A 12,377-nucleotide genomic window follows, 5' to 3' on the forward strand; every position below is an offset into this window, starting at 1 on the left:
AGTCAGAGTTGGATAGTACTGTCCTCAGACCCAGGTGACATGGGCCCTATCCTGGGCCCTACTCTTTAGAAGGCTTTTCTTTCTTTCTTTCTTTCTTTCTTTCTTTCTTTCTTTCTTTCTTTCTTTCTTTCTTTCTTCTTTCTTTCTTCTTTCTTTCTTTCTTTTTCTTCTTTCTTTCTTTCTTTTTCTTCTTTCTTTCTTTTTCTTTTCTTTTCTTTTCTTTTCTTTTCTTTTCTTTTCTTTTCTTTTCTTTTCTTTTCTTTTCTTTTCTTTCAGATTTTGTTTATTCATAGAGACAGAGAGAGAGGGGCAGAGACACAGGCAGAGGGAGAAGCAGGCTCCATACAGGAAGCCAGATGTGGGACTCGATCCTAGGTCCCCAGGAATCACGCCCTGGGCTGCAGGCGGCGCTAAACTGCTGCACCACCAGGGCTGCCCTGCTGGCCCTCTTTCAACCATGTTGAATCATACATAAGCAAAAGTGTTCAGGGGACAAGAGGACATGCTCACCCAGAGCCATACTCTGGATACTGAGCACCCAGGAATTCCATACCCAAATGGCCCCAGGCCTGGTTCCAGGACTAGTACAGGATCTTCTCATGGGTGACCTACACTGTCAGTGGGACCATCCCTAGGCCTGATGGTATATGGAGTGAACTTGGGTGGGTGTGTGGTTCCTTGTAGCAAGGGACAAAGTCAGACACAGGAGGAAAACAGAGGGTGAGCCGCTCCCCCTCCACTACATTCAGTCATGGAATTTGGAGGAGACCAAGAAGTCTGAGTTTGAACTTGGCTTTCCAGGTTATTATGAAGATATATTCATTAAGGTAGGAGCTGTTTAACAGTTTGCCAGCCTCAGCTATGGTGCTGGTCTGTGGGCCTCCATTTGTATTCTTGTCCTCCACCCTACAGTGTTAAGGGTAAGCCAGAAGTCTTCAGAAATCCTCCCAACCCAGAGATCTGTGGGGGTCTGGGTGACATTCTCAGCACCTTGTCCCTTCCGAATTCAGCTGATCCCTCTCTGTTTTCTCTCCCCAGGATAGCTGCTGCCCGGGAGAGGCAACCTGGGCACCCCACTAAGGCAACGGCCCCTGCCCTGAGGGCTGGGATCATGAAAGGCCTCGGTGACAGCCGCCCTCGCCACCTCTCTGACAGCCTGGACCCACCACATGAGCCCCTGTTCGCAGGGCCCGACCGCAACCCCTACCTGCTATCGCCCACAGAGGCCTTTGCCCGCGAGGCTCGCTTCCCTGGCCAGAACGCTCTGCCTGGGGATGGTCTCTTCCCACTCAACAACCAACTGCCGCCTCCGAGCAGCACCTTTCCTCGCATCCACTATAACTCCCACTTTGAGGTGCCAGAGGAGAGCCCCTTCCCCAGCCATGCCCAGGCCACCAAGATCAACCGGCTGCCTGCCAACCTCCTGGACCAATTTGAGAAGCAACTGCCCATCCACCGCGACGGCTTTAGCACGCTCCAGTTCCCTCGTGGTGAGGCCAAGGCCCGTGGTGAGAGTCCTGGCCGCATCCGCCACCTGGTCCACTCTGTCCAACGGCTCTTCTTCACCAAGGCACCCTCACTGGAGGGCACAGCAGGCAAGGTCAGTGGCAATGGCAACAAGAAAGGTGGCCTGGAGGACGGCAAGGGCCGGAGGGCCAAGAGCAAGGAACGGGCCAAGGCTGGGGAACCCAAACGGCGTAGCCGCTCCAACATCTCAGGCTGGTGGAGCTCTGATGACAACTTGGACGGCGAGGGTGGCGCCTTCCGCAGCAGTGGCCCAGCCTCCGGCCTGATGACACTAGGCCGACAGGCGGAACGCAGCCAGCCACGCTACTTCATGCACGCCTACAACACCATCAGCGGGCACATGCTCAAAGCAGCCAAAAGCAACGCCGCTGAGCTGACCGCCCCACCCCCCCCACCTGCACCCCCAGCCGCCTGCCCCAGCCTTGGGGTGGGCACCGACACCAACTATGTCAAGCGGGGCTCCTGGTCTACTCTGACCCTCAGCCACGCCCATGAAGTGTGCCAGAAGACCTCAGCCACCTTGGATAAGAGCCTGCTAAAATCCAAATCTTGCCACCAGGGTCTAGCCTACCATTACCTGCAGGTGGGTCCCTGTTAGGATTAAGGGTGGGGTGAGGAATGTGGGGAAGGCACCAGTTCTGAAAACCCAGCTGTACCACAGACTTGCGTGAAAAGTCACTTCACTCTGGGCCTCCATGAGTAAACACCTGTGAAATGGTGTCTAGTGGTACCTGCTAATAGGGGATTCTTTCCACTGGTCGTGCTTTCAGCAGACATTGATTAGGGTTCTTTCGAGCCCAGCCCAGAGTAGGAACTAAAACATACACCTGCCCTCTAGAGGACAAATCTGGAAGCTGTGCCATCCACCCTCCTCAGAAGACCAATTGCATGGCATTCTAATTGCCAGCCTCGTGCCTGCCACCCCCACCAGACCAGAGGCTCCTTGAAGACAGGGACCACTGGTGATGCAGCTGCATGTCCCGAAGGCCTAGGACAGGGTCTGGCAGAGAGGAAGGGCTCAGGAAATGTGAGAAGAGAAAGGGGTAGAGGAACAGATGGACATTTAAGTGAACAGAGTGAGAAATAAATAAGACAGAGCCCCAATTATCAGGATGCTGGGAGAGAAAGTTGCATGAACAAATAGTCATATCAGTGAGAGCGGAGTGTGATGGAGGTCAGCAAGAGGGCTGCAGGAGGCCCTAACCCAGCTTAGAGGACTAGCTCTCTTCTTTCAAGTGTTAATGTTTATTGAGGCACTTAATATGCACCAAAGCTAGGTTCCTGGAAAGTGGCTCAGAAGACATCTCTGTTGCTACACATCCCCCTGGGGCTCTTCAAGAGCAAAGCCAGTGGCTATGTATGAACTGGGTGCACTCCCTGGGGGCAGAACCCAAGCTGTGGGTGGAAGTTACAGGAAGCAGATTTCAGTACCCACCAAGGTGTAAGGGGCTGCTTCTGTAGGTAGTGAGCGCTTCATCCTAGGGGGTGTGCCAGCACAGGCCTGGCCAGCCTTTGGAAGCACATTAGATACATTTTGAACCAGATGCACATCAAAGTCTGACAAAGCCCCGAGTTATAAAAATTCCAAAGACAGTGAGACTATGGGGGAAAAGCTATTTTTTTCAATAGGAGAAAAATGGAAATCTAGGCAGTATTTTATATATTTAAGGCTTTTGTGGCTCTCGATCCACTTCCTTAGTTTAGAAACATCAGAGAGGGTGGTGTGTGACCTGGCTCTCTCTCAAAATGGTGTGGTTTGGTCTGATCATGTGAAAATGCTTCAGGAACACCATGAAAGGGTGGCTCTGCAGGCCCTGGGGCTTATGTTGCCTGATTGGGTCATGGGAGGTGGGTCAGGGGCGATGCTGGGGATGCAACAGGTTTTAAGCAGGAATATCAAAGGCCATGTTCCCCAAGGGACAGGTGGAGATAAGGAGATGGAGAGCAAATGGTCTGGGAGGTAGAACGTGCAGGCCCTAGTGACTGGCTGAGCAGTTGGCTCGGGGGGTGGGAGGGGGGTTGGAGTCCTGGGGTGGAGGAGGGGAGTCCCAGATAGGAACCATCCCTCAGCTGAGAATTGGCCACTGGCAGTATGTGCACTTGGAAGGGTGTGGATCTGTGTAGGTGTGGTGATGTTGGGAGTGTGCATTTTGCCTGTGGTAAAGAATGGCAATGCTGTGTACGCCGAGAAATGTGTGTCACCTGGGCATCTGTGGCGAAGTGTGTAGAACCTTGCGAGGGTGTGCACTCTGTGTCGAGGCAAAGACAGTGTGGTGGAGATGTGCTGCAGTGTGTCCGCAGTACAGTGGCTGCTGCTGTGTTTGTGAGGAGGGGTGTGGTTTGTGAGGATGCTCTGTGTTCACACGGTATATTTGTTGAGGGGCATGCATGAGATGAAGTGGCTGCTGTGGGGTATGTCCTTGGTGAGATGGTATGTATGGAAAGGTACGTTTGCTCTCTGAAATGTGTGTATGTGGCAAGGTGTGTTCACTCTGTGCTTGGACCGAGGTACCTTATAAGTGCTAAGATGTGTAATCTTTCGTCATGAGGTGAATGTCCACTCTGTATACATGTCTGATGAGAAAGCAGCCCTTTTTCCAGGTCACCAACTGGCTGCCAGACACCCACCAGCCTCGCTGCACGCTGTGCCTTGGCTTACCCACTAGTAAGGGACATAGGAATGGATTGACTCCAAGGACCCTACCCCTCTACTGATGTGCAGGTGTCCCCTGACCAGCCCTCTCTGCCCCCACCCCTATCCTAGGACAGGATCTTGGTGCCAGGCCTGAGGACCTGTCTGGCCTGATGTTCTCATCTGTGTAGTGGGATCATAAGCCATCATCTAACAGAGCAGGGTGAAGTGACGGGAACACGGTGGGTGCTCAGAAAAGGAGCTGCAGTGGACACCGTTGTGATCTTACAGCCTGGGCTGTTTTGCTGGGGCACACTCAGCTTGGGATCCATCGAGAAATCTGAGGAGAGGCAAGGATTTGCTTAAGGCCACACAGTGAAGCTGTAGCAGAGCCGTCTCTGGAACTCAAGTATCCTTCCTGCTGCTGGGTGACTTCAACGGCAGTACCCGGCAGGGAAGGCCGAAACCTCCGAGGTGGGGAGCGGGGGAGCTTCAGGGCCCGCGGCACATCCCCTAGCTGGGCTGCTGGCTCCGCGCTGACAGTGAGCGCCGCCCGCCACCCCTGCCCACCCTCGCTGAGGTCTGTCCGCCCATCCGCAGGTGCCCGGCGGCGGCGAGTGGAGCACCGCGCTGCTGTCCCCGCGCGAGGCGGACGCCGCGGCTGAGGGCCCCATCCCGTGCAGGCGCATGCGCAGCGGCAGCTACATCAAGGCCATGGGCGACGAGGACAGCGATGAGTCCGGCGGCAGCCCCAAGCCCTCCCCCAAGACGGCAGCACGGCGCCAGAGCTACCTGAGGGCCACGCAGCAGTCGCTGGGAGAGCAGAGTAATCCCCGCAGGTGAGCACGCGCGCCCACTTCCCAGAGCCCCGCCCGCAGGCTAGCCCTGCCCCCTGGAGCTCCGCCCCCGGGGGCGCCGCTCCGAAGTCCCGCCTCCTGGGAGCCCCGCCCGCAGACTAACCTGCGTCCCCCGGAGCTCCGCCCCCGGGAGGGCCGGTCGGGTGGCAGAGTCCAGGCCCGGGAGGGCTCCGAGGTTCCTGAGTCCCGCCTCCTGGGAGCCCCGCCCGCAGACTAACCTACCCCCGCCCCCCGCCGGCGCTCCGCTCCCAAGTCCGAGTCAGGTCCCGGGAGGGCTCCGAAGTCCTGGCCTGCTGGGAGCCCCGCCCACAGGCTAACCTGCCCGGTTGGACACCTCCCCGTCCCGCTGCGCGTGAGCTCTCCCCTGGGAAAGCCTCCTCCGCTCTCAGCCTCCGCTCACTAGCAAGGCTAGTCCCTAGACGAGCTCCTCACAGGTGTGTCCCACCCCTGGGAACCGCACTTTCCTTCCCTATGGCCCCCTAGGGAAGCCCCGCCCCATAGATGAATCCTGCCCTACAGCCTCAGATCCAGGTGAACCCGGGCTCCCAAAGATCCAGGCCCCCTAGGTAAACTCGACTTTAGTTAGCTTCCTTCCCGAGATCCACGTCCTTAGGTTGACCCCTTCATTTGACGAGTTGACTCCGGAGAGCCCCGCCATTTGGTGAACCACTCCATAAGCCCCCCACAGTTAAGTCCTGATCACTGGTGAGCCTCATCCTTTGGTAAAGGATAAGGAGAGTCTCTCTAGAGTGACTGGCCCCGCCCACAGGAGCCACATCACCAGATGAGTTCCACTTCCACACGGGAACGGGCCAGGGAACCCTCATCTTCAGGTTAGGAGAACCCTGCCCCTAGTGAACCCACCATTTGTACTAGCAAGGTACATCCCAGAAGGCCAGACCCTGCTCTAGGATGCCCCTGTAATTGATCGCTGTGGTGAGCTCCAAGACCAGGGAGGAGGATGTCCAGAAGTCAAAGGGAGATAGACCTGGGCCATCACCCTGCCTGAAATTCCACCATTCAGCCCTATCCTGTTGCTTTAAGAGTTGGAAGAGTTAATGAAAATATGAACAAATGAGATGCATGCACCCAGAAAGCAACAATTAAAATGTTAGAGAAAGTCCATTAAGGTTCAGCTTTTGGCTTAGGTCATCAGATCATGATCCTGGGGTCCCGGGATCAAGCCCTGCATGGGGCTCCCTGCTCAGCGAAGAATCTGCTTCTCCCTCTGCCCATCTGTCCCTGCCCTTCCTGCTTGTCCTCTCTGCTCTCTCTCAAATAAATAAAAATATTTAAAAAGCAAAATGTTAGAGAAAGGTGAGGCTTTCACATGCAGAAGTCACCATGGGGATCAGAACAGAAAAGAATGAGGGGGGAAAAAAGTTATAGAAAGCCCATCATCAAGTACAAAACAGGTAAAACTTAGTAGGAGGAGTTCAAAGTCCTTTGAGGAAAAAGCAAGTAAGAAACAAAAAGAAGAGTTAAGGGAAACAAACTTAGTCCTAGTTCTTCAACTACTGGGGCCAAGAGCCGAGGCTTCTGGGAGGAGGGGGTCCGGGAGGACTGCTACAGAGGGAGGAGAGCAGGGAAAGTGATAGAGCACCGAGGCACGGAGGGGCAGGGAGGAGCAGTGTACTCAGAGAACGCCAGAGTCTCCTTGCCACAGGAATTTGCTTAAGGGATGCACAATAGGACAGGAGGCAGGGAATGGCCCCAAGGTGGGAATGTAGGACACCACTGGTGAGTCCCAGGTCTGACCCAATCTGAGCCTCAGTTTCCCCATCTTTAAGTGAAGGGGCTAAGCTGAATGATTTCTGAGACCCCTTCTAGTCCTAGGATCCAACATTTCCATGAATGACCAGTGGGCACTGAGGTGGGAGCAGAGCACAGGACCTAGGCCCAGACCTTGAATGAGAAGGAATAAATAATAATAGTAGTAATAGTAATGGGCGCCATCTGTTAGCACTTGCTGCACTCTGGGCTCTGTGCCTGCTGTAGTGCACTTTAGCATGCGTTACTGAATCCTCCTCATCACAGCACCAAGCAGGCAGGCACAATATCACCCCCACTTTATAGGTGAGGAAACAGACACAGGCACAGGTCATGACTTACCCAGGGTCACTCAGTGAGGAAGCTCCAGTCCCATCCCAGCCCATCTACATCAAGGCCTGAGCTGTTGGGTGCTTGGATCTTAACCCCAGAGCAGGGGTGAGGGAGAAACCCAGGGTCAGGTAGATGTGAGGCAAATTGAAGAGCAGGGACCGTGAGATGAAGTGGTGAGTCTTTGGGGGCCTCTTGGAAGCCACCGGGATATCGTGTTGAAACTGATGCTCTTTGGGGAGCTCAAGCCAGAGATCAAGGCTGTGAGCCTTGACCTACCGCCTCTGTCCCCCTCCTGGAATTTCTCCAGACCTGTAGGGGAAGGGGCTGTAGAATTGTGCTGGCTTGGTTTGAAACCGTCAAAAGTGAGCTTTTGCTGCCACCTCGTGGCTATAGTAGACAAAACAAGTAAGGATCACCAGCACCCCCCAGATTCAAGCCTCTGAGCTCTCCCCCTGCTCAAGGCCCCCGACCTGCCCGCCCCCGCCACCCTTTACATCACCCCCCCCCGCCCCCGCAACACTACACAGGTTGGCAGTGACTTCCATTTTCCCCTCTGCCACTGGATGACCTTGGCCAGTCTTTCCCCCTCTGGGCCTCAGTTACCCAGGCTGAACAGTGGGTGGGCTGAGCCCTGTCTGCTCCCCACCCTCACCAGGAGTCTGGACCGCCTGGATTCAGTGGACATGCTGCTACCCTCCAAGTGTCCGAGCTGGGAGGAGGACTACAACCCCGTCAGCGACAGCCTCAACGACTCCAGCTGCATCAGCCAGGTGAGGGTGGCGGGTAGCCAGAAGGTCAGTGGGCTTGGAAGCCCTAGCTCCCACTCAGGAATACAGACATCCAGCCCCTGCCCCTGCCCAGCGGTCCCCAGATGTCTGCACTGTGCTTCTGTTTGGTCTTTGTTTCCATGGCTGCCTGTATGTATATATCTTGCCACACCGACTGTCCTGTGGTGGCTGGAGAGCAGTCATAGGGCGTGACATGGCATGGCCTGAGCTGAGGGCCCAAAGGAGGGGCCACACCACTGCTTTGGGACCCAGGAGCCTGAAGATGGCATGAGGAGTTCCTGAGGAACTCAGGAGACCTGAGCTTGAGTCCCAGTCTTGTCACTGAGAGTATGAACTCGGGACAAGTCACCCCTCCCTGAGCCTCAGTTTCCTGATTTACGAAGAAGGGTGATAATTCCTATTTCAGAGGGTTGTGAGGGATTGATGAGATAGGAATGTAGTGTTCTCAGCAAAGGGCAGCTAACTTTACGGTTATTATTGTTATCTTGCTGTGTGACCTTGGGTAAGTTGCTTCTCCACTCTGCACCTCCACGTCCAACAGGCTCAGTGGAAAGTTGGACTTTCAGGGCCCAGGCACCAGATAGCAAATAAACAAGCTGTGCTGCACTTTTCATTCTCTTCACCCCCAGCTCCTTGAACCCTCACAGCCACGCTCGGGGGTGGGTGTACTGATTATTTATATCCCTATTTCACAGATGAGGAAATTGAGGCTCAGATAGGTGAGATCACACCGCAAGGAGGAGGCAGAGCTGGGCAGAGATCCAGGGCTGTCGGACCTACACCTGGACCCCAGCCCCTGCCATATGCATAGTACTGTAGGGTTTGCAGAGGGAGGACCAGCCAAGTTTTGAGGGCTCCCCCCATGGTGTGGATGGGGAGATGAGGCCCAAAGAGGGCAACAGCTGCTAGGAGTAGCAGAGTGGGGCAGTGGAGGTGCCAGGTGCACACTCAGCCTCCTCTCTGGGCAAGTCCCACTGAGTGCAGCCCCATGACCTGGGCTAACGCACCACTTAGACCTGGAAGGCTTTGGGATCTGAGCCCCTTGCCACTCCACTGTTCCTGGCCCGGCCAGGGCATTCCCCCCGCCCCCCCCCCCCGCCCGCTCACTGAGCCCCCAGACTCCTGCCCTCAGCACTGACATTCCCAGACCAAAGAGACTGACCTCTGATGTGGGAGGACTAGAGCACCCCCACCATGGGACTCTATCCCTGCCACCCTCATGCAGGCCGCATCAAGTCTCCTGGCCTCCAGGCCTGCCACCTGCACTCTGTTCCTGACGGCCAGAGGGAGCTTGTGAAGGATGTAAGGCAGATCACACTACATCCCTGCTCCAAACCCTCTGGGGCTCCCGCCTGCCCCCAGTGAAAGCCAGACTCCTTACTCAGCTGTGTGTGGCTCTGCCTCCCTCTCACACAGGATCTCAGACTTGCTCTGTCACCTGTCCAGCTCCAACCACACTGGCCTCCTTTCTGCTCCTCACACACCTCACACACCTGTCCCCAGCTCTGCATTTGCTGTTTCCTCTCCCAGGAGCACCCCTCTTTCAAATCTTTGCTCAGCTGCTGCTTCTCTGCCTCCCTCTGTCTTGGCTCAAATGTCACCTCAGGGGAACCTGCCCTATCACTCCTCTAAAGGAGCCCCCAGGACACCGTTCCCTTACCCAGCACCAGCACTATCTGAAATTATATCTGTTTATTTACTTGCTGCCTGTCTTATTCTTAAGACTGGGAGCTCCCTGCAGGAGGGGACCTTGCTGTGCAGTTCCCCATGGCTTCCTTGTCCTCGGCACAGGACACAGGTGTTCACTGAATGGATGGCTTTCCTCCCTGTGTCCGCCATCGTACCTTGTTTTCTTGTCTCTGTCTTCCTGTTTCTGTCTCCTTCTGTTTTTCTCTCCTCTCATTCACATTCTTCTGACTCCCTCTAGCAGGTCCCACATCTATGTTTCTCTCTGAGTCTTTTTCTCTCACACAACCCATCTTCACCTTTGCCTGGCCTGGCATCTGGAACACTTTTGTCCTTTGGCCACACCAAAGGGCACGTGGAGTCAGCCACCCTGAGGACCCCAGCAGGTCTCTGCCATTATCCTCTGCCCAGTCCAGCTGTCTCCTAGTCCAGGGTCCTCTGAGCCCTCAGACCCTCACCCCTAGAAGCTTGAGTAACCCAAGCCACATATGTGGCCCTAGAGTCAGAGATGTCCTAGCTCTGACTGTGTCTCTGAGGCTTTGACTTCTGCCAGAAGGAGCTCGCCTCCCACCAGGCACTGGACTATATTGGCCCTGACCAGGGAAGAGAAGGCTCTGGGCTCTGTGCTTAATCTGGAGATCTGGGGTGGGGGTGGGGTGCTGCCTGCCTGGGTGAGAGGCAGCAGACAGGGCATCTTCCAGGGGCCAGACCAGAAGAAAGATGTGTAAAGAACAAATTGCAAATCCTCAGAAGGAGTAAGCCTTCCTGGATTACTGGAGGAAGCTAAATAAGACCTCCTAGCACCTGGGCCTCAGCCAGTCTGGGGAGGAGGTTAAACCAGCCAGCCGCTAGTTCTCTTGCAACTGAGTCTGAATACCCTACCCCAGCCCCCAGCCTTGGTCTCCCCATAACTGTCCCCCCTCTCTTTCCTGCAGATTTTTGGACAGGCCTCCCTGATCCCCCAATTGTTTGGCCATGAGCAGCAGGTCAGTATGTTTGCCATTCTCTTGTACCCCAATTCCAGAGTCCAGGGCTAGGTCTGAGGCCTGGCATCTGAATGGTCCTAGCCCCTGGCCCAGGCGGGTGCAAGCATAGCCGGCAGCAGGAAAGCTACCTTTGGTGAGCATGGAGTCGAGTCTCATGCTCTGCCCTCACCTTCCACTCACTGACCCTTCTTTCACTTCACTTTTCTGTGTCTCAGTTTCTTCCTCTCAAAAACGGGGGGGAAAATGGGCTAGGCCCTATGGATGGGGCAAGCAATAATCCCAGGATAAGGGAAAGCATACCCTGAGAGTCTTCTAGCTAGTTTTATTTAGACTGTTTATTTGGGCTGGTGGTTTGGGCCTTGGGTCTCAGACCCCAGATCCCCTAACTTGTCTCCTTTTATGGGCTCCACAGAGACCTTTAAGGTATTGGGGTGTTGGCATGAATTCAGGGATGTTTCAATTTTACAAAACTTGGTGGGGATGGAGCTAGTCCTGGCATACTGCCTGGCTACCCTAAGGGTGCCTGCCCCCTCCCTATGCACACCCTCCTGCCCCTGGAAGTGGCCCTCCTTCTCCCCAGGTTCCAGCTCCAAGACCAGAAGGAGAGGCTGAAAGATGCTCCAAGCTCATCCCCTCATTGTGGCCAGGAGTGGACAAGGAACCTGTCCAAGGGGCAAAACTGGGACCGGCCCCTCAACTCCTGATTCTAATTGTGGATGCTTCACGTACCTCCCACGTTCATGTCATAGTTCTTCTCAAGCACATTATTCCAGAGGGTCTTTGGGGAGCCCACTGTGGGCCAGGTGACCTCTTCCTCCCCTAACTTCCACAGACCTGTGGTAAGGATGTGTGTCATGTGTTAACATATGAAATTCCAGGGTGTTCTCTATACATATGTCCTCAGTGATACACACACCAACAGCCCTGACCAGCTGGCCTAACCTCCAGAGCTTGGGAGCATCTTAACCAATCCTTACTAATCCTTGCACTCACCCCATAGAGCTTCCTATAATAATAGGGACAGGTCACCAGTTACTCTCCTGACAGTATCCTAAGCATGTGATATAAATTATCTTATTTAATCTTGACAACAAGCCTATGAAATGTGCTCTGTAATTACCCCTATTTTATAGATGGGGAAACTGAGCACAGAGCAGTTAAGTGACTTGCCTGCACTCATATTGCAAAGAAATGATAGACTCGGGGTTGAAACTTTACCAGTCTAGTTCCAGAACTGTGCCATGCCCGCAATCCCAAAGCAAGACCTCATTGCCCTTGGCAATCACAGGGGCCTCTTGGTGTATTTCAGGTTACAGCTGTGGAGAATAAACACCTGTCTTTTTAAAACCCACTCCAAATGAACTTTGGGTGTGCCACATGGCCTACATTTTAATTTATCAGTGTTATCCGACAGGGCATTCTGTGAAGATGGAATGTTCTAGAATACACGCTGTCCCTTAAGGTAGCATGAGCAAGTGAAATGCAGCTAGTGTGGCTAAGGAACTGAAACTTTCATTTAATTCCAATTAATTTAAACACTAAATAGCCACACATGGTTAGTTGCTACCATATTGGACATCGCAAATTTAGACCTTTCCAAACATATGCTCCACATTGGGTGATGATCCATCTAGTCATTTTACCTGATGCAGTGGCAGACAGTGGGTGTTTAATTTAGTTAGAAAACACTGACCCAGAGGATAGTGATAGTCGGAGGCCACACAGCCAGCCCCGGGGCAGAGCACTCCATGTAGTGCTCAGTCAGCTTCTGCCTCTTCCCTTCTTGCCCAGGCCTCCT

At 54.3% G+C, this 12,377-nt stretch overlaps 1 protein-coding gene across 4 annotated transcripts in view; it reads left to right on the forward strand.

Moving 5' to 3' along the window:
* DLGAP4 (DLG associated protein 4) overlaps positions 1-12,377 on the forward strand; it is a 195,439-nt gene that overhangs the window by 107,875 nt on the left and 75,187 nt on the right. For all 4 annotated transcript variants that reach the window (XM_077873009.1, XR_013365209.1, XM_077873008.1 and 1 more), the window contains 4 exons: positions 1,039-2,110; positions 4,760-4,998; positions 7,775-7,889; positions 10,529-10,579. In XM_077873009.1, the coding sequence (XP_077729135.1) occupies positions 1,112-2,110; positions 4,760-4,998; positions 7,775-7,889; positions 10,529-10,579 (1,404 nt within the window). In that variant the 5' untranslated portion in view covers positions 1,039-1,111. Of the gene's footprint in view, positions 1-1,038; positions 2,111-4,759; positions 4,999-7,774; positions 7,890-10,528; positions 10,580-12,377 lie in introns of those variants that run through there.

The sequence above is a fragment of the Canis aureus genome, chromosome 26 (assembly GCF_053574225.1).
Source record: "Canis aureus isolate CA01 chromosome 26, VMU_Caureus_v.1.0, whole genome shotgun sequence".
Taxonomy (NCBI): Eukaryota; Metazoa; Chordata; class Mammalia; order Carnivora; family Canidae; genus Canis; species Canis aureus.